The 17,790-nt window shown below is 48.1% G+C and overlaps 6 protein-coding genes across 7 annotated transcripts; 3 read left to right on the top strand and 3 right to left on the bottom strand.

Annotated features, from left to right (window-relative positions):
- Nucleotides 1-723: 723 nt before the first annotated feature.
- TrAFT101_000303 (uncharacterized protein) lies at nucleotides 724-1,776 on the bottom strand (the record flags this gene model as incomplete). The annotated part of the gene is made up of 2 exons (XM_024903237.2): nucleotides 724-835; nucleotides 899-1,776. The coding sequence occupies 2 exons, from the start codon at nucleotides 1,774-1,776 to the stop codon at nucleotides 724-726; spliced, it is 990 nt and encodes a 329-aa protein (XP_024764512.2).
- A 793-nt stretch (nucleotides 1,777-2,569) lies between these two features.
- Nucleotides 2,570-4,887, top strand: TrAFT101_000302 (uncharacterized protein; the record flags this gene model as incomplete). Its single annotated transcript, XM_066125973.1, has 4 exons — nucleotides 2,570-3,173; nucleotides 3,242-3,273; nucleotides 3,338-4,669; nucleotides 4,727-4,887. 4 exons carry the CDS (start codon nucleotides 2,570-2,572, stop codon nucleotides 4,826-4,828), a joined length of 2,070 nt encoding a protein of 689 aa, XP_065982070.1. The 3' UTR covers nucleotides 4,829-4,887.
- Nucleotides 4,888-6,598: 1,711 nt separating this feature from the next.
- Nucleotides 6,599-8,951, top strand: TrAFT101_000301 (uncharacterized protein). 2 transcript variants are annotated; one of them, XM_066125972.1, is made up of 6 exons: nucleotides 6,599-6,648; nucleotides 6,764-7,125; nucleotides 7,193-7,617; nucleotides 7,670-8,309; nucleotides 8,369-8,490; nucleotides 8,578-8,951. In XM_066125972.1, the coding sequence occupies exons 2-6, from the start codon at nucleotides 6,999-7,001 to the stop codon at nucleotides 8,743-8,745; spliced, it is 1,482 nt and encodes a 493-aa protein (XP_065982069.1). In that variant the 5' UTR covers nucleotides 6,599-6,648; nucleotides 6,764-6,998; the 3' UTR covers nucleotides 8,746-8,951. The 2 variants fall into 2 exon arrangements, with proteins under 2 accessions (XP_065982069.1, XP_024764510.1); XM_024910483.2 differs by having other exon boundaries at nucleotides 6,599-7,125; nucleotides 8,578-8,950.
- Nucleotides 8,855-10,530, bottom strand: TrAFT101_000300 (uncharacterized protein). Its single transcript, XM_024902273.2, has 2 exons — nucleotides 9,998-10,530; nucleotides 8,855-9,925 (listed from the first exon to the last, which is right to left on the bottom strand). Exons 1-2 carry the CDS (start codon nucleotides 10,278-10,280, stop codon nucleotides 9,045-9,047), a joined length of 1,164 nt encoding a protein of 387 aa, XP_024764509.1. The 5' UTR covers nucleotides 10,281-10,530; the 3' UTR covers nucleotides 8,855-9,044.
- Nucleotides 10,531-11,070: 540 nt separating this feature from the next.
- TrAFT101_000299 (uncharacterized protein) lies at nucleotides 11,071-11,244 on the bottom strand (the record flags this gene model as incomplete). The annotated part of the gene is made up of 1 exon (XM_066125971.1): nucleotides 11,071-11,244. One exon carries the CDS (start codon nucleotides 11,242-11,244, stop codon nucleotides 11,071-11,073), a length of 174 nt encoding a protein of 57 aa, XP_065982068.1.
- Nucleotides 11,245-14,578: 3,334 nt separating this feature from the next.
- On the top strand, nucleotides 14,579-15,817 carry TrAFT101_000298 (uncharacterized protein). The gene has a single exon (XM_024905860.2). It carries the CDS (start codon nucleotides 14,640-14,642, stop codon nucleotides 15,666-15,668), a length of 1,029 nt encoding a protein of 342 aa, XP_024764507.2. The 5' UTR covers nucleotides 14,579-14,639; the 3' UTR covers nucleotides 15,669-15,817.
- The last annotated feature ends 1,973 nt before the right edge of the window (nucleotides 15,818-17,790 follow it).

Genomic DNA, 17,790 nt, shown 5'->3' with positions numbered 1-17,790 from the left:
CGATGATGTTTGTTCTCGGCGTCAAGTGTAAATAGTTGAGCGGGATAGAACGAATGGTACAAGTATGTCACGGGACCTGCCCATGTTGCTTTGCAGCCAATCGATAAGCGCGTCTATGCTCAATGTGACGATTTGATCCAAAACGTCTTTTGCTTTCAAAAAATATATTTGAATCGCCATCATCCATCTAATGTCAATATGGGTTGTCCAATCTAGACCCCATGTATTATAGCTCGTATGATGGCGATTTGTCTTCTAGCGCCGTCTAGTAGTTGAAAGCCCCTCCCTGTAACGTCCTTGAGAAAACCACACATCCATGCGTTTCTAGCGGTGCAGAGCACTATTTCTCGCTAAATTTATAGCGGATAAAAGTGCTAATGCATCCGTAATTATAGCGCATATGCCAACCAAGCAACGCTATAATTAGAGCATCTTAGTACTTTGGCCAGATGGACACTTGGCCACCATGGCCTGTGTTGAATGCAGCACAACCACCAAAGCGGATCACTGAACAGGGCATTGTTACCGAGACCTAATACAAGGGGGCAGCGTAAGTACTAAAACAGAATCTAAAATTATTAATCGATGAATGATTAGAGATAGCTATCCAAACATCCAGCTTCAACATTATGAACCGTGCATATATACCAAGTCCAGCTATTGGTCTTCAACCGCAATATTCGTAGCTGATGAAAAAGACGTCGAGTCGATCAAGAGACATATTCAAAGGTTAGACGTCACTTCTGGAGCAATAGCCTCGAGTTTTCCCAGCAGCTCTCCAAAGAATTTCTTTTGCACTTTCTGGGCCCATTGGTTCGTAACGTGCTTTGCCGGACTACAGAGACAATTAGTTAATATGCGGCAGGCCAGAAAAAATATAGCTGACAAAATTGCTTACACTTGAACATGACAATTTGAGAGGTAATGGCCATTGCTTGTTTCATCAGTGAGCAGGCCATGCACCAAAGTCCGGCTACCTTCTTCTGTAGAACGAGCCATAATCTTTTCTACCATTTTGTAACCGGATGAATCCATCTCCCTGCCTAAGTCGGATTTGCACCAGCTTGGATTCGGCGCGTTGATGATGAAGTTTCCCTTATTAGAAGACCTGGTTCGCTCGGCTATCTCGCGGGTTGCATAGAGGACAAGCAGCTTCGACAAAGGATATCTCCCGCTCATAATTGCTCGCTTTGGGTCATTGAGCCGATCGAATATCACTGGAGCATCCAGCTCAGCAAGAGGAGCTATGTAGTGCAATGCGCTGTTGGGAATAACAAACCGGCATGCATAACCAGTCTGCCGCTCCGACCTACGCATTATTGGAAGGAGAAGGAAAAAGAGGAGAAACGTGTTGATGACGTTGACATTGAGAGTCTTTTCACTATTCTCGCTGAGTGCGAATTCTGATGTCATGATGCCTGCATTGGCCAACACGCCATCGAGTCGAGGAAGCTGAGAAGCTTGTTCGGAGAATGCTTTGACAGAGTCGTGGCTGTCCATGTCGATTGGCCAGACTTCAATGGTGGAATCGGGCTTGCCTGTGGTTTTGAGAATCTCCTTCTTAGCTGCTTCGCCTTTCGCGAGAGTTCTGACAGCCATAATGATTTTTCCAACTCCAAGACGAGACAGATGGCGAGTAGACTCAAAGCCAAGGCCTGTGTTTGAGCCGGTGACAATGATGATTTGGTCCGAAAGGTCGGTTGTTGTGCTGGGGACTGGAAGTGTGACGAATACTCTCCCATAAAGAACGGAAGCGAAGGCGTGAGCACCAGACATGATCAATATTGGCACTGATCAGCGACTTCTTGAGAAATATAGTGATGAGAGGTAAATAGATGCTTGGAAGCGAATACTGATAACTTTTGGTAACTGAAAAGCGGGAGACGCGATTTCGCACTTCCGTTTCAACATTTTGGCGTTCTTCGTCTCTTTAATAATTTTGTTTTTCTGTTATGAATAATTAAAGGTACGCATTTCACTCCATATTCGATTGCCATCGTCTAACAGATTTTCGCTTTTACATCTTTCGCTTTTGTTATCACCGCCGAACCTCAAAAGCGACAGCCGGCGGCTATGACCCTTGTGGAGCGCGGGGATAATATCTCCGCTGTAATCTCTTTAGCTGGCGAGACTAGTCCATCCATGGTATCTTGATCATAGAATGATTGGCTTCTGGGCCTTTAAGGTGTGGATTAGTTGATGTCGGATCCAAGCGGACATAATATCCCCGGCAGCTCCACTGGTAATGGCGGTATTCCTCTCGTGAATGATGCGCGACGACACAGCTACTCTCCCGTTGCAAAGTTGCCATACAAGTCTTGCGTACCAGTAAACTCTCAACCTGTAATTCCGAGTTTTTTGTTTGGCTGTTGCCCAGTTCGACCATTTTTTAACTGGCTACCGTCGTCCCGCGATGGAGTTTAGTTCTAGAAAGATTGAAAAGCGGAATCGCCCCCCGGTGTCTTGCGAGCCATGTCGAGTTCGAAAGTAAGTTATCGAGTTCAGTTTGGTCTTTAGAATGGCGCGACCAAAGAATAACCTTCGCATTATGCTTACTGTAACAAGGCAAATGTGCAGCCGAGGCCAGCCCTGCGAAGGGTGCTCCAAGCGAGGCCAGGCAGCGTCATGTCGCTATGCCCCCAACGCCATTCGGAACAAGCCTCGCACGCCCAAGGTGAACATCCAAGAGCGGTTGGATAACTTGGAAAGTATGTTGTCTTCGATGGTGTCGACCACCTCTCCTGCTGGACTTGGATCTGGGAATCATGAGCAGCCAGCGTCCAGCTCCAGTACGAGCAGAGTGTCGACCTCGTATCAGAAGTATGAGCTGTCCGTTACGTCAACAAGTAACAGTCAAGAAGACCATGTTTTACCTCCAGAACTACCGCATCGTCACGAAACTGGTGATGGACAAGTCAGTTACGTTGATCCAAGCCATTGGATGGCAATTCTGGACGAAATCAAGGAAGTTCGAGAGCATCTTTCGGCCTTTGATCGCCCGTTGCTTCAGGAAGAACCGGGCCATAAGAACCATCTCCCGGAAGAAGGAGTTGGGTTTTTGTTCAGTACATTTCCGGTTGTTGATATACAAGAAGTTTTGACCTCTTTGCCACCAAGACAAACGTGCGACGCTCTCGTTTCTCAATATTTCAACTCGAGGTTCATGGCATTAGGTAAAGTGGCGGCCAACTTCTTAAGAGCTATCTTCGTATTTTGTTTGCTCACGTTGATAACTTTCTAGGTATTTTGCATCCGGCAAAGTTTCAAAAGGAGGTAGGCTGCGATGTTTGTATTTGAAGGTCCTCTGGCCAAAGCTGACAGTTTGTGGTAACTCCAGTATGAAAAGTTCTGGGAAGCTCCGGTAAAGGCACCGCCACTTTGGATTTCGCTGCTGTTCTCTATTTTGAGCATGTCTACAGCACTCCGCCTTCTCGCATCTGCGTCTGAATCAAATGCGACGCCCGTGTCTCTCCAAACGTTGCGACAAAGAGCCATTGAGTGCCTCATGTTGGGAAAGTTTGCTACCGCGAACTCGTATTCTCTAGAAATTCTAATCATCCACATGCAATGTTCCTTCCTGGCGCATCATAAGCTCAACTCTGATCATTGGTTTGAGATGGGTACTTTGATTCGCCTTGCCTTCAGAATGGGCTATCATCACGACCCAGATAACTTACCAGGAATCTCCGTCTTTGATGGAGAGATGCGGCGTCGTGTTTGGCACAACCTGGTCCAGGTAGATGCGCTAATGTCCTTTCAGATGGGACTCCCAAGCATGATTGCGACCGAATTTTGCGACACCAAAGTGCCCAGGAACCTTCAGTTTTCGGATCTCGAGATGGGAATGACCTCGTTGCCTCCAGGGCGACCACTATCTGAGAACACGCCCATCCGATATCCGATTGCAAAAGCCGGGATTATGGCCGTGTTCAAAAAGATTGTTGCGCATTCGCTTTCTCTATCGCTGCCAACCTATGATAACACAATTGTGCTGGATAACGAACTTCGGGAAGCATACAGTGCTCTGCCAGATATCTTGAAAGCAAGAGACGTTAGCCAGTCTTTTATGGATCCGTCGAGCACGATATTTGAGCGATGCACGTTGGAGATGCTCAAACTGAAAGGCTTGATTGTCCTGCATCGACGCTTCATCCTTTCTGAAGTGGACAGCCATAGGGTTGAGCACTCTAGGCGTGCCTGTGCCGAAGCAGCCCTTGATATTCTAGCTCGACAGGCAGATATACACCAGGCGTCGCAACCCGGAGGCCGCCTATATGACGATCGGTGGATGATATCTTCACTTACAGTGCACGATTTCCTTCTAGCCGCGATGGTAATTTGTCTGCATCTTTCGGTTTGCCTCCGACGAACCTCATCAAGCCCTCTTGCACCTCGTAAAACCGATGGAGGTTTGGCCGAGAGAGAGTATCGCGCGCTAGAAAAGTCACAACAAATCTGGGCATCTGATAGCTCGACTTCTTCAGAGGCGCGAATTGCGGCTTTGGCACTCGATCTGATGGTGCAAAAGATTGCCGAGAAGGATGCTGACCATGTTTGTCGAAACGAACCCCCGAGAAAGGATCCGATCCCGAATAATCCTCCTGAAGACCTCTTTCCATTCGCAGGAACAATGTCGCAGATGATTGATGGCACAGAGGGCCTTGACTGGGTATGTTAAACCAGGGTGCTTTGCCTTGAGCTTTGACGGGAGTCTAACTAGAGATAGGGTTTGTTGGATCAGTATTTTCAGAACCAAACGATGGACGCGACGCAGTCGGAGGGATTCAACATGGATTTAAATGGTAGCAACTGGTTTGATCTAAACTAATAGATGAGAAGAGAACGAAGAGCGCCGTGACCTGGTATGCTACACGACGTAAAAGGCGGCAATTCGTGGAACAAGAGTGAGGATGGTGGTTCTAAAAAGACTGAGGTGGAAAATGGCTAAACTAGGACTGCCACGCCGTAAATAATGATTGCAACAAAAGCAGAGGTTTAAAAGCAGATTTTTGGCCATCTTTGCATAATCAAGGTGAATATCAGGCGGTGATGATAAGATAAGAGTAAATCATGTGCCTAGTACTTTTCTGCTATCGAAAAGCGATCAACACCAGCCATGAAAGACGGAGAAACATCAGGTCCCTTGGTTCCATCTATATCACACAGGTACATCTACGTGACTTTGATTCCTCCTACTGCTTCTACTACCTAGCTTACTTTCTCTATTTTTAGATGCGCCATTCCACCTCAAAAGTTACGCCACATTAGATTGCTGCGATGGAAACTCAAATAACTTGCCTGACCCAACAAACTAGCTCAGGCATGCGTGTTGGTCTCTCAACAGTCCATATACCTGCATATACTGACCTCTATTTATATATTTATGACCAGAACTACTGCGAATTTTCGCTTCTTTCCCCTCTTCCTTATCGCCTACTTGGTCACCAAGCCCGCAAAGTGCGTTTTAATCCCCCTACTCTTAGCCATGGATATTCTCAGCTATGCCCTCGACTCTCTCTATCTACTCTACACTAGCGGGTTACGAGTTTTGATCTTTGTGATCTATACTCATTGTGCCGGCTTTCAGTTCGATCTATTCGTGGAATCCCAGTATCCGGGGCTCTACCTTTTCAAATTTGGCATCTGGGTGCTTTTTCGACTCTTTGTTACTCTCGCCCTTCTTTACAACTTTTGTGATGCAGTCTATGGGCTTATTATTGCTATAATAGCACCCGAGTGTAAGTCTCGGCTTCTTTGCTGTCTACTTGCATCGAAATGTCGGCTATGTAGCTTCCATTAACTATAATCGCAGATCCAAACCTTTGACAATCGTTCTAACCAATGAAAATTGTGATGGAGAAAGAAGACAGCGTTCAGTCGATACAAGTACAATAAGGTTCAATTCAGCACCAAGGGTCCATGAACCTATGACGCCCGCCTTCAGCTGTCGAGCACTTCAACTTCAACTTCGGCCACTTGGCTCTTGATCCCACCGCGGGCCATATATCGTATTCTCTCGCAAAAGCCGATCGTTGATTAGTGTTGTTTTCAACATCGTGCCGGGTTAAACCATCTATCTACCTGACTAATTGTTTCCAGGATTTAATTCAGGGAATGTCCATTCTCGATCTTTGCCGGGGAATACAGTATATGGGCCACGTAAGCTGCGTAGCCGCAGCCAAACAAATACCCACAATCGGTTCCCTTGAGTGATTCCTCAAGAAGAAACAACTCTCCCATACACAGAACACGGCGGTATGATGCTGACCCGATCGATATGGTTAATTTCTGCCTAGGCCGTGGCTAAGTGGGCAATCCACATTTTTCGATCAATCATTCTCGCAACGTTTTGCCAAATCTGGCATTTTAGTGCAAAAGCCACACCCCAGTCCTTTGCTTTTGCGAGCGATACGATCTCTTCTTATTGGTCCAGCGAACAACCATTGCCACAGTCCGCAGCCATCCCAGCTGCAGTTGGCCAACCGGCATTGGAAGGATCACGTCGATCTTTCGCGGCATTGATCCTGTTATGGATGAGGCTGTTCGGCTTTCTTCCGCTCTATACCGACACTTTGGCGTCGAAATCCTTCGACGATGACTTTGATCAATAGCAGAAAAGTATAAATTCCAGCTCGTTCGCCATAATATGTATGGCACTTTCTTATATCACAGTATACCTGTTCGATAAGCCCTTGTGAAAATAAACCGCTCAAATGCTGGTGCCCCGTTTTCAGCTATTACTTTCGCTGACTGGCATTGGCAGTGGACTACACACTTCCATTCCGGGAACATGCAAATCTTATCCAGGAACACCTTCTTGGCCGTCTGCCGCCACTTGGGCAGCCCTCAATCAAACACTTGATGGACGACTCCTCCAGCCGCCTCCTCCCGGGGCCGTGTGCCACCCAGGTCAACCTACATACAATGCGAGTCAATGCGCAAACGTCACCGAAGAATGGAAGACGTATGATTTCCATGCCGCAAATCCAATCTCTGTCATGTGGGACAAATTTGACAACTTTACTTGCCTGCCAGAGCAGAATACAACATGTTCTCCAGCTGGGTATCCCGCCTACGTGGTGAATGCATCATGTGCAGAACATGTCAAGATTGGCATTGATTTCGGTAATTTCCCATAGTATACTTATATGTCAAGTGTCTGCATAGGAGGCTAACTCGGTATTGCAATCAGCCCGCAAGTACAATATTCGCCTCAACGTCAAGAATACCGGCCATGACTACCTTGGCCGCTCCAACTCTCCGGGCTCGCTCTCTATATGGACACACCATCTTAACAAGATCACGTACAATGAAGGGCAGTTCAAGCTTCAAGGCTCTGGAAAGGTTATTAGTGGCAACTCCTTCACTGTAGGGGGCGGTTCACAGATGTACGACATCTATGCTGCTGCGGATAAGCATAACCAAACAATCGTCGGCGGCGGGGCCAAGAGTGTGGGCGTTGGAGGCTACATCACAGGCGGGGGGCATTCGATCCTTGCACCGAGACATGGCCTAGCTGCGGATAACGTGTGGGAGATGGAAATCGTCACGCCAGGCGGAGACATCTTGACAGTCAATGAGGACCGGCACCCAGACTTGTTTTGGGCAATGCGAGGAGTGAGTTCCAGTGGCTTAACGAAAGCAACTATAGTGCTAATTGGGATTGTAGGGAGGCGGCTCGACGTTTGGCATTATAACATCCGCCACGCTCAAATCGTATCCGAGTCCAAAGGTCACGGGCGTGACTATCATGATCATCACAGATCCTAAAGAGTCTTTTGTATTTGATCTCATCACCTACATTGTCTCCCAAATGCCAAGTTTAATGAAACAAGGGTTTTCCGGTTATAACATCATTACCAAAGACATGGAAATCCCCATTCAGGAGCCGGGCATCCCAGATCGCGTCGCTGGATTCATGGGAAAATGTATTCTACAGGACGTTGATGACCCCGAAGCCGTCTCCAAGGCATTTCATCCCATCAATGAGACTATTCAGAAACGCTGGCCCAACAGGGTCCAGTTTTACACCACTCTTGAGCAATATGATTCATTTCTAGCATGGTTTGACAAGAATTACGACACTAATCAAGCAGGAGGAAGTTTGTACCTTGTTTCGCGACTTCTGGATGGAGAGGTTTTGACAGGTAATACTGAAGCGCTCAAGAATGCCCTGCAGGTAGGAATGTCTGGAAGCTCAAGATCAATGGAAGCTTTCATGGTCGGCGGCAAAGGTGTTCAAGAAGCAACACCGAGAGGAGGTAGCAATGCCGTCAACCCTGCATGGAGAACTGCATATGTTCACGCTTGTGAGTTGCTGGACCACCTTTAACTGATCAATGTCTTTTACTGACAGCATCACTATTAGTGAATGGCGAACCCTTTGGACCATTTAATAAGAGTGAGGAGCAGAGAGCTAAAGAAATTCTTGAGAGAGAATTCCAGCCTCTGCGCGACCTGACGCCCAGAGGCGGCGCATACATAAATGAGGCACGTCATATATCACTTCTTTTTTTTTTTTTTTTTTTTTCTTTTTTTGTTTATTATCAAGACATAGCTGCTAACAATTTGTTACAGGCTTTCCCGTTCGAAAAAGATTGGCAGCAAACGTTCTGGGGCAGCAATTACGCGAAATTGCTAAAAATCAAGCGCAGAGTCGATCCGACAGATGTATTCTGGTGCTCGCCGTGCGTGGGGAATGAGAGATGGCAAGTTCGTCAGGATGGACGTCTCTGCAAAATATAACACTGTATATGGGTCTGGCGTTTAACAGATTGTCTCTTACTACACTTGGTTAAGAATCAGGATACTGTGATCACATCACTGATGAAGAGCCATCAAGCTTGGAATCGATTGGAGCAATATTTCTCTTTTGTATTTTCACATATATACTTTTTTGTCTTTTAGCAGATTCATTTTGCCTGGTTATACTAATCCTGATAAGTACGAAAATAGACTTTTTTTATCCTTCGATGCCTTATAGCATTCCTATAAACCAACATATTTACTCTGCTAGATAACCTTTGACAGATCATGACAGCAAATTACACAGCAGGGGCAAAGCCGATGCGGGCGTTTGTGGTATCAAAGACGGAGTAGTAGTTCTCCAGGAATTTCTGGCCGATAATGGTGTCGACACCAGAGCTGCCACCGTCGTTGATGAATGAGTAGTATTGGCCAGAGCTGAGGCCGAACTCGCTGTACTGGGAGGTTGGGACCAGGTACTGAGAAGGTGTGAGGCTGAAGGTGGTTGATCCGAACTTGATGTTGAAGTTGGATGTTGGCTTCGTGGAGAAGGAAGAGAGACCGGAGGAGCTATCGGTCGAGCCGCCAGTGGCAGACAGGAACTTGTTGTAAGCCTTGGTGGGGATGTAGATGAGGGTGGTGCCGGTGTCGACAATGCCAGTGGCAGAGGAGGCGAGAGTGGTTGAGCCGTAGCTGAAGCTGGCGATGGAGATGCCCCAGTAGGGAGCAGCGTCGCCGCTCTGGAGAGTGTTGAAGTAGCTGATGGAGCCCGAGTACTTGGAGCTGTCGGTGCCACCGAGGGTCAGCTCGCCGTTGGTGTCATCGGTATCACCGCCAGACTCAGGGCGGAAGGAAACACCAAGAACCTCGGTCGAGATGGAGCCCTGGCTGTAGAGGTTGTCCATGAAGGTGGGGACAGAGTCGGAACCGGAAACGGTGTTCTGGGTGAGGTCGACGGGGCCAAAGCCGATGATTCCGTCAACACCGTTGAAGCCAGAGGCCTGGTCGGCAGCGCCAACTGACTGGCCTTGAACGGTCAAGCCGCCGAAGCTGACGTTGTCGGTGTACTCAGTGCCGGAGAAGGATCCAGAGCCATAGCTGACGGAGACGGACTGGCCGGTGGACTGGCCGGTGGAAGAAGGCTCGCATGAGCTCTGGGCACCGCACCAGGTGTTTGAAGCTAGACAGAATCTCAAGTCAGCACATTCATTCTTTTTGCTCACTGTGTGTGTGTGAATAAGTAACGACTTACATCCAGTGTCAACGATCAGGTTGTAGGTTCCATCGCCAATGGTGACCGCGGCAATGTAGCTAACGTCGTCGTTGGTGACTGAGCCAGAGCTGTCACGCTTGCCCACGGCCTTGACGCCGTTGACCTTGTTGAGGCGGGCTTGGCCCTTCTGGACAAGGCTCTTTGCAGACTTGACGTTGGAGACGCGCTTCACTGGCAGAGCGACGGTCTTGCCGCTGGGCTTGACGGGAGAGGCCAAGGCGGCGGTTGCAGCCGCAACAACAGCGAGAGATGAGAAGAGCATTGTGTCAGGAGATGGAACAGACAGGCTTGTGATGTGAGTGTCGTTGAATCAGACTGTCGATCAGTAGAGCAGGACGATACGTCTTTATACACCCAGCCAAACCCCAGGTCTGTTGCTTTGCAAGGCGCCCCTTGTTCGCTTTGCATCTTGTTCCCTTTTTGCATCATGGCAAGGGTTTCAACAGGACTGATCACGTCAAATGGGACTTTTGATCATATACAGCTCGATACACATCCGTCCTAACCGAAGCAATCCAGGTATGGATTGTTTGTAGAGTTGCAGCAAGACTCATGACGGCCATTGGGACTTTTGATTATACAAATTGCTTCGTTTCCTTCCTATCCGAGTCATGCAGATAACAATTGCTTGTATAGCTGCAACAAGGCTGTTTACGTTAAGGGGGACTTTTGATCATATAGCTTTGCTACATTTCCGTCCTAACCGAGTTAACGCAGATAAGGATTGCTCTGTATACGGGTAAAGCGCCACGTGCAGTTAGTATAGGCATTAAGCTCACATGTGATGAAACATTTGTCCAGCTATCCAAGAGCCTCAAGAGACTAGACCACATGCGCGGTGACGATGTTCGATTGTAGATGCCATTTCGGCTCTAAACTGGTGGTAACTACCTGCTGTATGGAGCAAGTCTTCTCCTGCCGTGCAGTTCGCGCTTCCGCCACTAACAATGCTTAGCGGTAGTCGGCGGCAGGTGATTGAGGCGCAAGAGCCGTGTGGCTGCGGAGGAGAGACCATAGCTTCCTCATGTAGCAAGGGGTATTGGGACTAGGAGTTATAGATCGGATGCGGCATCTGTGCGGAGTGCAAGTCCGAGAGTAGCCGCGACGCCGTCAACACGACGGTCGTGTTCCTGGACGATTTGTATGTATATGTTGACCATAGTAATGTAGATCTTTGCCTCGAATTGAAGGGATTTGCCTTGCCTGTCTGGGACGGTAAAGGGCATTGCAGGATGGGCGCCTGCGCGGCCGTCTTCCCAAACAGTCTAATCGTTCGTAAATCCTATCCACAACACTAAAGGCCGACCCCGGACACAGCTCACAGAGGGGACCAGGCGGGGCAGCGATAAAATTAGCAAATCTCGTACACGTATTGCGTAAAAGAGACACTATATTATACCATATCCAAACTAGCGAGCGTCCAACCCGACAATCCGGGGTAAAACGAACGATAACGCTTGGCAAACGCCACAGGGCTATAAGTGAAGACACAGAAACAATAAGAATTTGTCCCTGAGTGCCAAGATTGTTTGCATCGTGTCATATTACTAGCTTTACATACTTTCTCCTGCCAAGCCGTCAAATCCCCTAGCACCCGGGAGCCAAGTTAAATGTCTATTCGCCTCGTCCAATGGAAGCTCTGCCAGCCAATCTATCGGTATCTCCCAACTGCTGTATTCGAATAATCTCCCGACCGATCCTAGCTCGCCGCCCCGCAGAGAGTTGCCTCAACAAATGCCCTTCTCCACACCATCCCTGCGAAATCTAGATGCCATCGCAACTCGCATGCTGCATGAGTTTGTGTTACTAAGAGATAGTGAATTGATAACAGCAGTGAAAACCGGAGTTTAGAGGCTTTGGACTGACATGTTGACTCAATTTCTCATAAAGCAGGATTGTTTTCTAAATACTCCGTATTGCTGGATTATCTACAACCCTGACTATCGCATGAGCAATTCTGCTATTCCGCTTTTGCGAGCTATTAGAACAAAACAGGCAGGCGATAAAGCACGTCCGGACAACTTCCGACTGTGAGGACGGCGTCTTGCGAGGTCACATGACAACTTCCGATTACATGCACATGAAACATATAAACATGAGGTAGCTTTGACATGGGCCTGAGAGAATTCGTCACTGAATACATGTACATGGCAAGTGGGCATGCCATTCTTGCGTCTCTCAATTTCCTCCAGTAGGCTCAATCACACAGGCTGTTGCTGAGACCAACTTTGGCAATCGAGTTATATATGTGTTTTCCAGATATTTCGGGAGAGAATAATATTACGGGCCGGTGAAAGAGAAGATATGTTCATGTATTGTTCTTGAGAGTAGTTTGAGGCTACCGTAGCTTATCTCATGAATGCATCGGAGTGGGGGTACTTGATTATATTGAACAGCCATATTCTACAGTTGTGTGAGCATGGAGTAGCATTCCAGTTCCATTGTCAACATAGTGAACACTTTTAACTAGAACTTATGGCAAAACAGTAGAATATTAGGAGGCAACTATTAGTATGCCCATCAACCTCGGTAGAAGAACCTCTTGTCGGCCCTTAGGGTCGCTATACAAGTCGCTAGCCCCCGGCAATGCCTCCAAATTGTGGCTACGTACCCAACCAGTGCTGTAATGGAGAAGAGAGCTGAATTACTCTTGATAAAAATCTAGGATTTGGTCTCATTGACGCTGCTTTCAATTTTCGCTGCAAGAGCGAGATTGGCGCGGGGGATATTTTGCTGGAAGCCTCGGTCCTCAGTGCAACAAACTCTAAAACTTCTATTGACAACCTACCCTGTTGCAATTTATCGCTCAGCAGCAAGTATTGTTTGGTGCCTGTGTCGAAAACCGGGCTGGTACTGTTGTTACTATCAAACCCAGGCTACCCTACTGGCAACTACGACCAGCATGGTCAAATCGCGATGCCAACAGTGAATAGAATGGTGCCGAAATATGTAGATGTGACCTCTTTCAATCTATCTACCGTCATACAGACACTCAGCTCATACATAAGATTAAAATTAAGAAAGTTTAAGGTGCAAATATCGTTCCCGCTCACTACCGGACATAGCCATCTGATCCCGCCCGACTTAGCCGTGCTCCACTCCAGAATGTATCAATGTCACATAAAATGTTGCCACCCCGTATAACCTTCATTGTTTAGGGCCTCTGTGGTATAGATCCTACCAGATGTACCCTTTAAGACGAAAGAATGCCCATCTGTAAAGGCGTCAACCACACCTTGAGGGGTCACAAACTCCGTCTTCTTACTCCCCAAGAATGCCCGCAGCCGTATCTCACCACTCTGAGAGATCGATTTCCAGAACTACAAGTCGTCGTTCGCACAACACCATTTGATACGGTTGCTTACAACGACAGCGTACCTGGGGATTACTGGGATGGTGTCACGATTCTGATGACGGCTAGTTCTTTGCCAATCTTTGAACAAGCGCCCAAGCTGGAATTTGTACAGCTATTGAGCGCCGGAGCAGATTTTATACTGCGTCAACCGATCTTTACAGATGCCAATATTGCTTTTTGTTCGGCGAATGGGGTACATGGGTAGGTATTTGTACAGCTAAATGGTATGGGTTTCGGGTTGATGATGTGTTTACTGGCCGCAGGCTACAGAATGGGTGATTGCGACACTTTTGGCCCATAGGAAGAAGTGTGAACTATTTTGGAATGCTAATTCGCGATAGTGTGTTTGTTGACTGGGTGTAGTACCGCGGTATTTAGAATTCCGGCGCGACGCTCGCTGGGAGCGATTTGAGGATCATCCAGCTGATTCTGTTGGCCAAACGATGTAAGCGTTTATTTGTCGTATGTTGATGTCGCAACGATGCTAATCAATGGCGTTTGCACACCGGCATCATCGACGCATTGGAGGGAGATGTCATTTGCGGAGCGGCAATTGACGTGACTGATCTGGAGCCATTGCCGGATGGCCATCGTCTGTGAAACACAAAGAATCTGATTCTCACGCCACATGTTGGTGGACAGTCAAGGTCGTATGCGGAGAGAGCGCTGGCGATCCTGGAAGCAAATTTGGTAAGACTGAGCGAGGGAGGGGAGGGAGTTGATGAATAGAGTCAGTAGGAAATTGGGTACTAGATGTCGCTATTTACATGATCCAGGCTATGGTGTTGGACAAAGCATAGCCCTTGATTGGTTACTAAACGATGGATGTTGGGGATGAAACAGCCACAGTTCCATGAAATTGGTTTAGTGCGGGAGAGAAACTCGTCACTGAATGAGGCTGACGCTCGCTAGTGCTGCAAGACTCACAACCCGATGAATACGATTTCCCAATGCGTCGTGAGCCAAGATTGGGTGGGCCACTGCTAGCATGAAAACTCACAAGCTGACGAATACGGTTGGCTACACGGCCTCCAACTGCTCCTTAGTCTACGTGTATGCACTTAGTCTACATATAGGCCAAGAGCATAGCGGCAATGGACGAAGAGGGACGGCGTTTGTTTAAATCCAATACCAACCTCGAATATATTATGCATTCTTAATTATAGTTTTATAGAAGGTCTTGCTTTTCCCTTTTTTCCTTGTTTCCATATTTCCATCCCTATACCTAATCCTCCACGGTTCATTACATCTATACATCCATCTATAATGGGCTCCGAAATTGCTTCCGACATCTCAACACTTGGCGAATCATACGACAAAGTCAAAGGCGATGAGGAACATATTCTCTCACTACCAGGAGACAGGCAGCTAGCCTATGCTCACAACGGGCCTTCAAAGTCGCGAACCGTTATCCTGTTCTTTACGGGCATCATGAGCGTAGGGACCGCAGCCAACGTCTCCGAGCCCTGCAGAGAGATTCGAGCCCACTGGATCTCACCAACGCTGCCGGGCATGGGAAACACAAGCACTCGCGACCTCTCTGTGCCTTACCATGTCTCTCTGGCCAGAGACATGAATGCGCTGCTCAACCACCTCTACCCCACTGCCGATTTCGACACTCTCTATGTAGCGGGAGGGTCATATGGCACTGTGCCGGCGCAAATGCTGTACGGAGCGCCATATGATCTCTTTCCATCCGGTCGCAAGATTGCTGCATGTCTCCTGCTCAGTGGCTTTTCTCCTCTAAAGCATCACGTTGGATATGCAAAGAAAGTCAATTGGCACAATTGGTTTTCCATCGGGCCACCCACAAGAGTTGTTCCGTTCCATTTACTGCAGCGTCTGTTCAAGATTGCCATCGGATCAAAGCTACACTCTCTCGACGGCGCAAGAGAATTCCTCAAGCAGACGCTATTCAACGACATGGACCTTGAGGAGAAGCAACTGTTTCATGAATGGCTGGCCAAAAATGAATTCACAGAATCTCAGTTTATCGACCGAATGGCTCGCGGCACAATCAAAAGCTGCACCAACTGGGACGGCTTTATGGAGGTTTCCGATGTCATCCACTCCGACTGGGGGTTTGACCCGCGGACTCTGGATGCCGAGCATGCTTCCAAGCCCATGCTGGTGGTTGGATCCAAGAGTGACTACATGGGAGGGGGCACCAATGATTGGCTTGTGGACAACTATAGATCCGCAACACTCAAATTGGTGCCTGGGGGCCATTTATCGTCGCTGTTTTTCATGGATGAGTTGTGGAAAGAGTTGATTGCCATGGCACACTGCAAGTGAACAAGTGGGTTACTGTTCTGGACTCGGGAGGGATCGGGTTGTAATGAGTTGATGTTAGAGAAGACGGACCAAAGCCCTTTACTCGTAGCCTGTTTATGTTTATGTCTTTATAATTAGCATAGAAAGAAAATGCATATCCCCATTCCGACTACTCTGCAGCAACTTCATTCTAGCCACGACCTTGTCCCGAACATGTCGAACAATGTCTGTCTGCTGCGTCCCTCACCTCGTGAATGGGTCCAATCGACGCACCCAGGCAAAGCCCTCCTCAGCTCCCTCAGCTCTTCAAACAGCCTGCATCCATCGAACTCGATATGTGGCTTGTTGATCATTGTTCTCGGCACATAGTCCTCGGGCCGCCCGTATTCACCACGGGGATGGTTGTAGAGCAGATATGCGCGTTGTCGATGCCGCGCAGTTGCCCGCCCGCACGATTTGCTTTAGGCACCCCGGGCTGATGCGTGTCTCGTGCGAAGCAAGAAATCGGGATCCCGTCGCCACCCCCGAATGCAGCTGCAAAGGAACACAAAGGAGCAGCAGCCGGTGACGCAAGCACTAGAACAAGAACCTCATCTGCACCGCAAAGATTGCTGATTCGAGACATTCGATGGATGGATGCGCAATGACATTGAACACGAACAAATGCGGCATCACTGTTTGCACAGCAAGTGCACGGCACAGTCCAGTGCATGCAGGTACATGCAAGCGCCAGGGCAGCTGTCGAGAACACGGCGCTTTAGGTCGGTCCAGCAGCTGGCGGCTAACTTCCTGTATTCTTGCGCTAAAATGCCATCCACAGCTGGAGGCTTCTATAGTCGCTAAACACCCGCTAGGATTTGGCGATAGCCACTGAATACAGCGTCTTGGCCCTGAAGCAGCCCTGATTAGCCCCCCCCTCCCCCCCCCCCCCCCCCCCCCCCCCAACAGACAAGAAATTGTCCACGCCCTCTCTCAATCCAAAATCCTGCTTCTAAATCTGCACTGCAAAGCATTCTTGTTCAATAATCTCCCATCGCATCCATGGAACTCATCAATCTCCCTGTCTCTGCTATGGAGAATCTTTGATCAGCAATTATCACCTCTGCTACTCGAAAGCTTCTCTCGCACTCCGCCCAGGTTCAAAAGCAAAGGCCTGATCAAGGGCGGCTAATGCAGAAAATAGCTGCCCTCATAGTCAATTCGGATATAGAGCGAGACCCGACGAACAATCGCCTGTTATTTTGGCGACACGACGCAGCTGTTGCTTTGCCACTGCAAATCTAGTACCGGATAGGCAGCTTCATTAATGGCAGGCCTCTATTGTGTGAAGAACCCGAATGGCAGAGGCCAAATCCAGAAGTTTCAAATATTGTGGCATCGACTTCGAAGCTTGGCCTTTGTTACAGTTATACCTCCGAGGGCAAGCTACTTCTGCCTATCCCTCAGAGGACAGGTTTCGTTTGTTGTTACCAAAGCCGCGATAGCATCCTACAACGCAGATATTTGGAATTGCTGACTCCATTGACTGGATCAGCTAGCATGATACGGGCTTTGCCGGCAACGACCTGGCCAGAGATCGACTACCTCGTTCTGGCGGCTCGGTCTCTTAATAGATGGTCCGCTGACCATTGACAAACAACTGTCCATTTACCGAAAATAGTGGCAATGCCATAAGCACGGTGCAGACGAAGAGTTGATGGTTGCGTAGCTGCATTTGGCCGATGGTATAGAAAGTGAGCTGCGACATACCAATATGCAATGCTTGAATTAAACTTCTAACAAATTTACAGAGTAACTACTAGGTACGGATTAGAGACAATATATCTCGAATACCACTATCCCTTACCATGGGTCGAAATCAAGCAGGCACATTCTGCGACTCTGTGGCTACGGGTCACACTTTCCATAATATTATTACTTGCCACCAAGGCAGAGAAGCCGGCCGAGCATTATGTTCTTGGTTAAAATAACCATCTACAGGTAGCGTATGATTCCTATTCTACTTTTGGCATCAAATACCATAATACTTACAATCGTGTTGATATTTAGCTTCAACCTTTTCATGTAGGTTTGATTTAGTAAATGTGGCGGGAAGCCAACTGTGCATATTGCTTTCAGCCCGTTTCTTCAGCTGCTTTCTTCA

Source organism: Trichoderma asperellum, chromosome 1 (genome assembly GCF_020647865.1).
Source record: "Trichoderma asperellum chromosome 1, complete sequence".
NCBI lineage: Eukaryota > Fungi > Ascomycota > Sordariomycetes > Hypocreales > Hypocreaceae > Trichoderma > Trichoderma asperellum.
The sequence above is the reverse complement of the archived record's forward strand: the minus strand, read 5'-3'. Positions and strand labels throughout refer to the sequence as shown.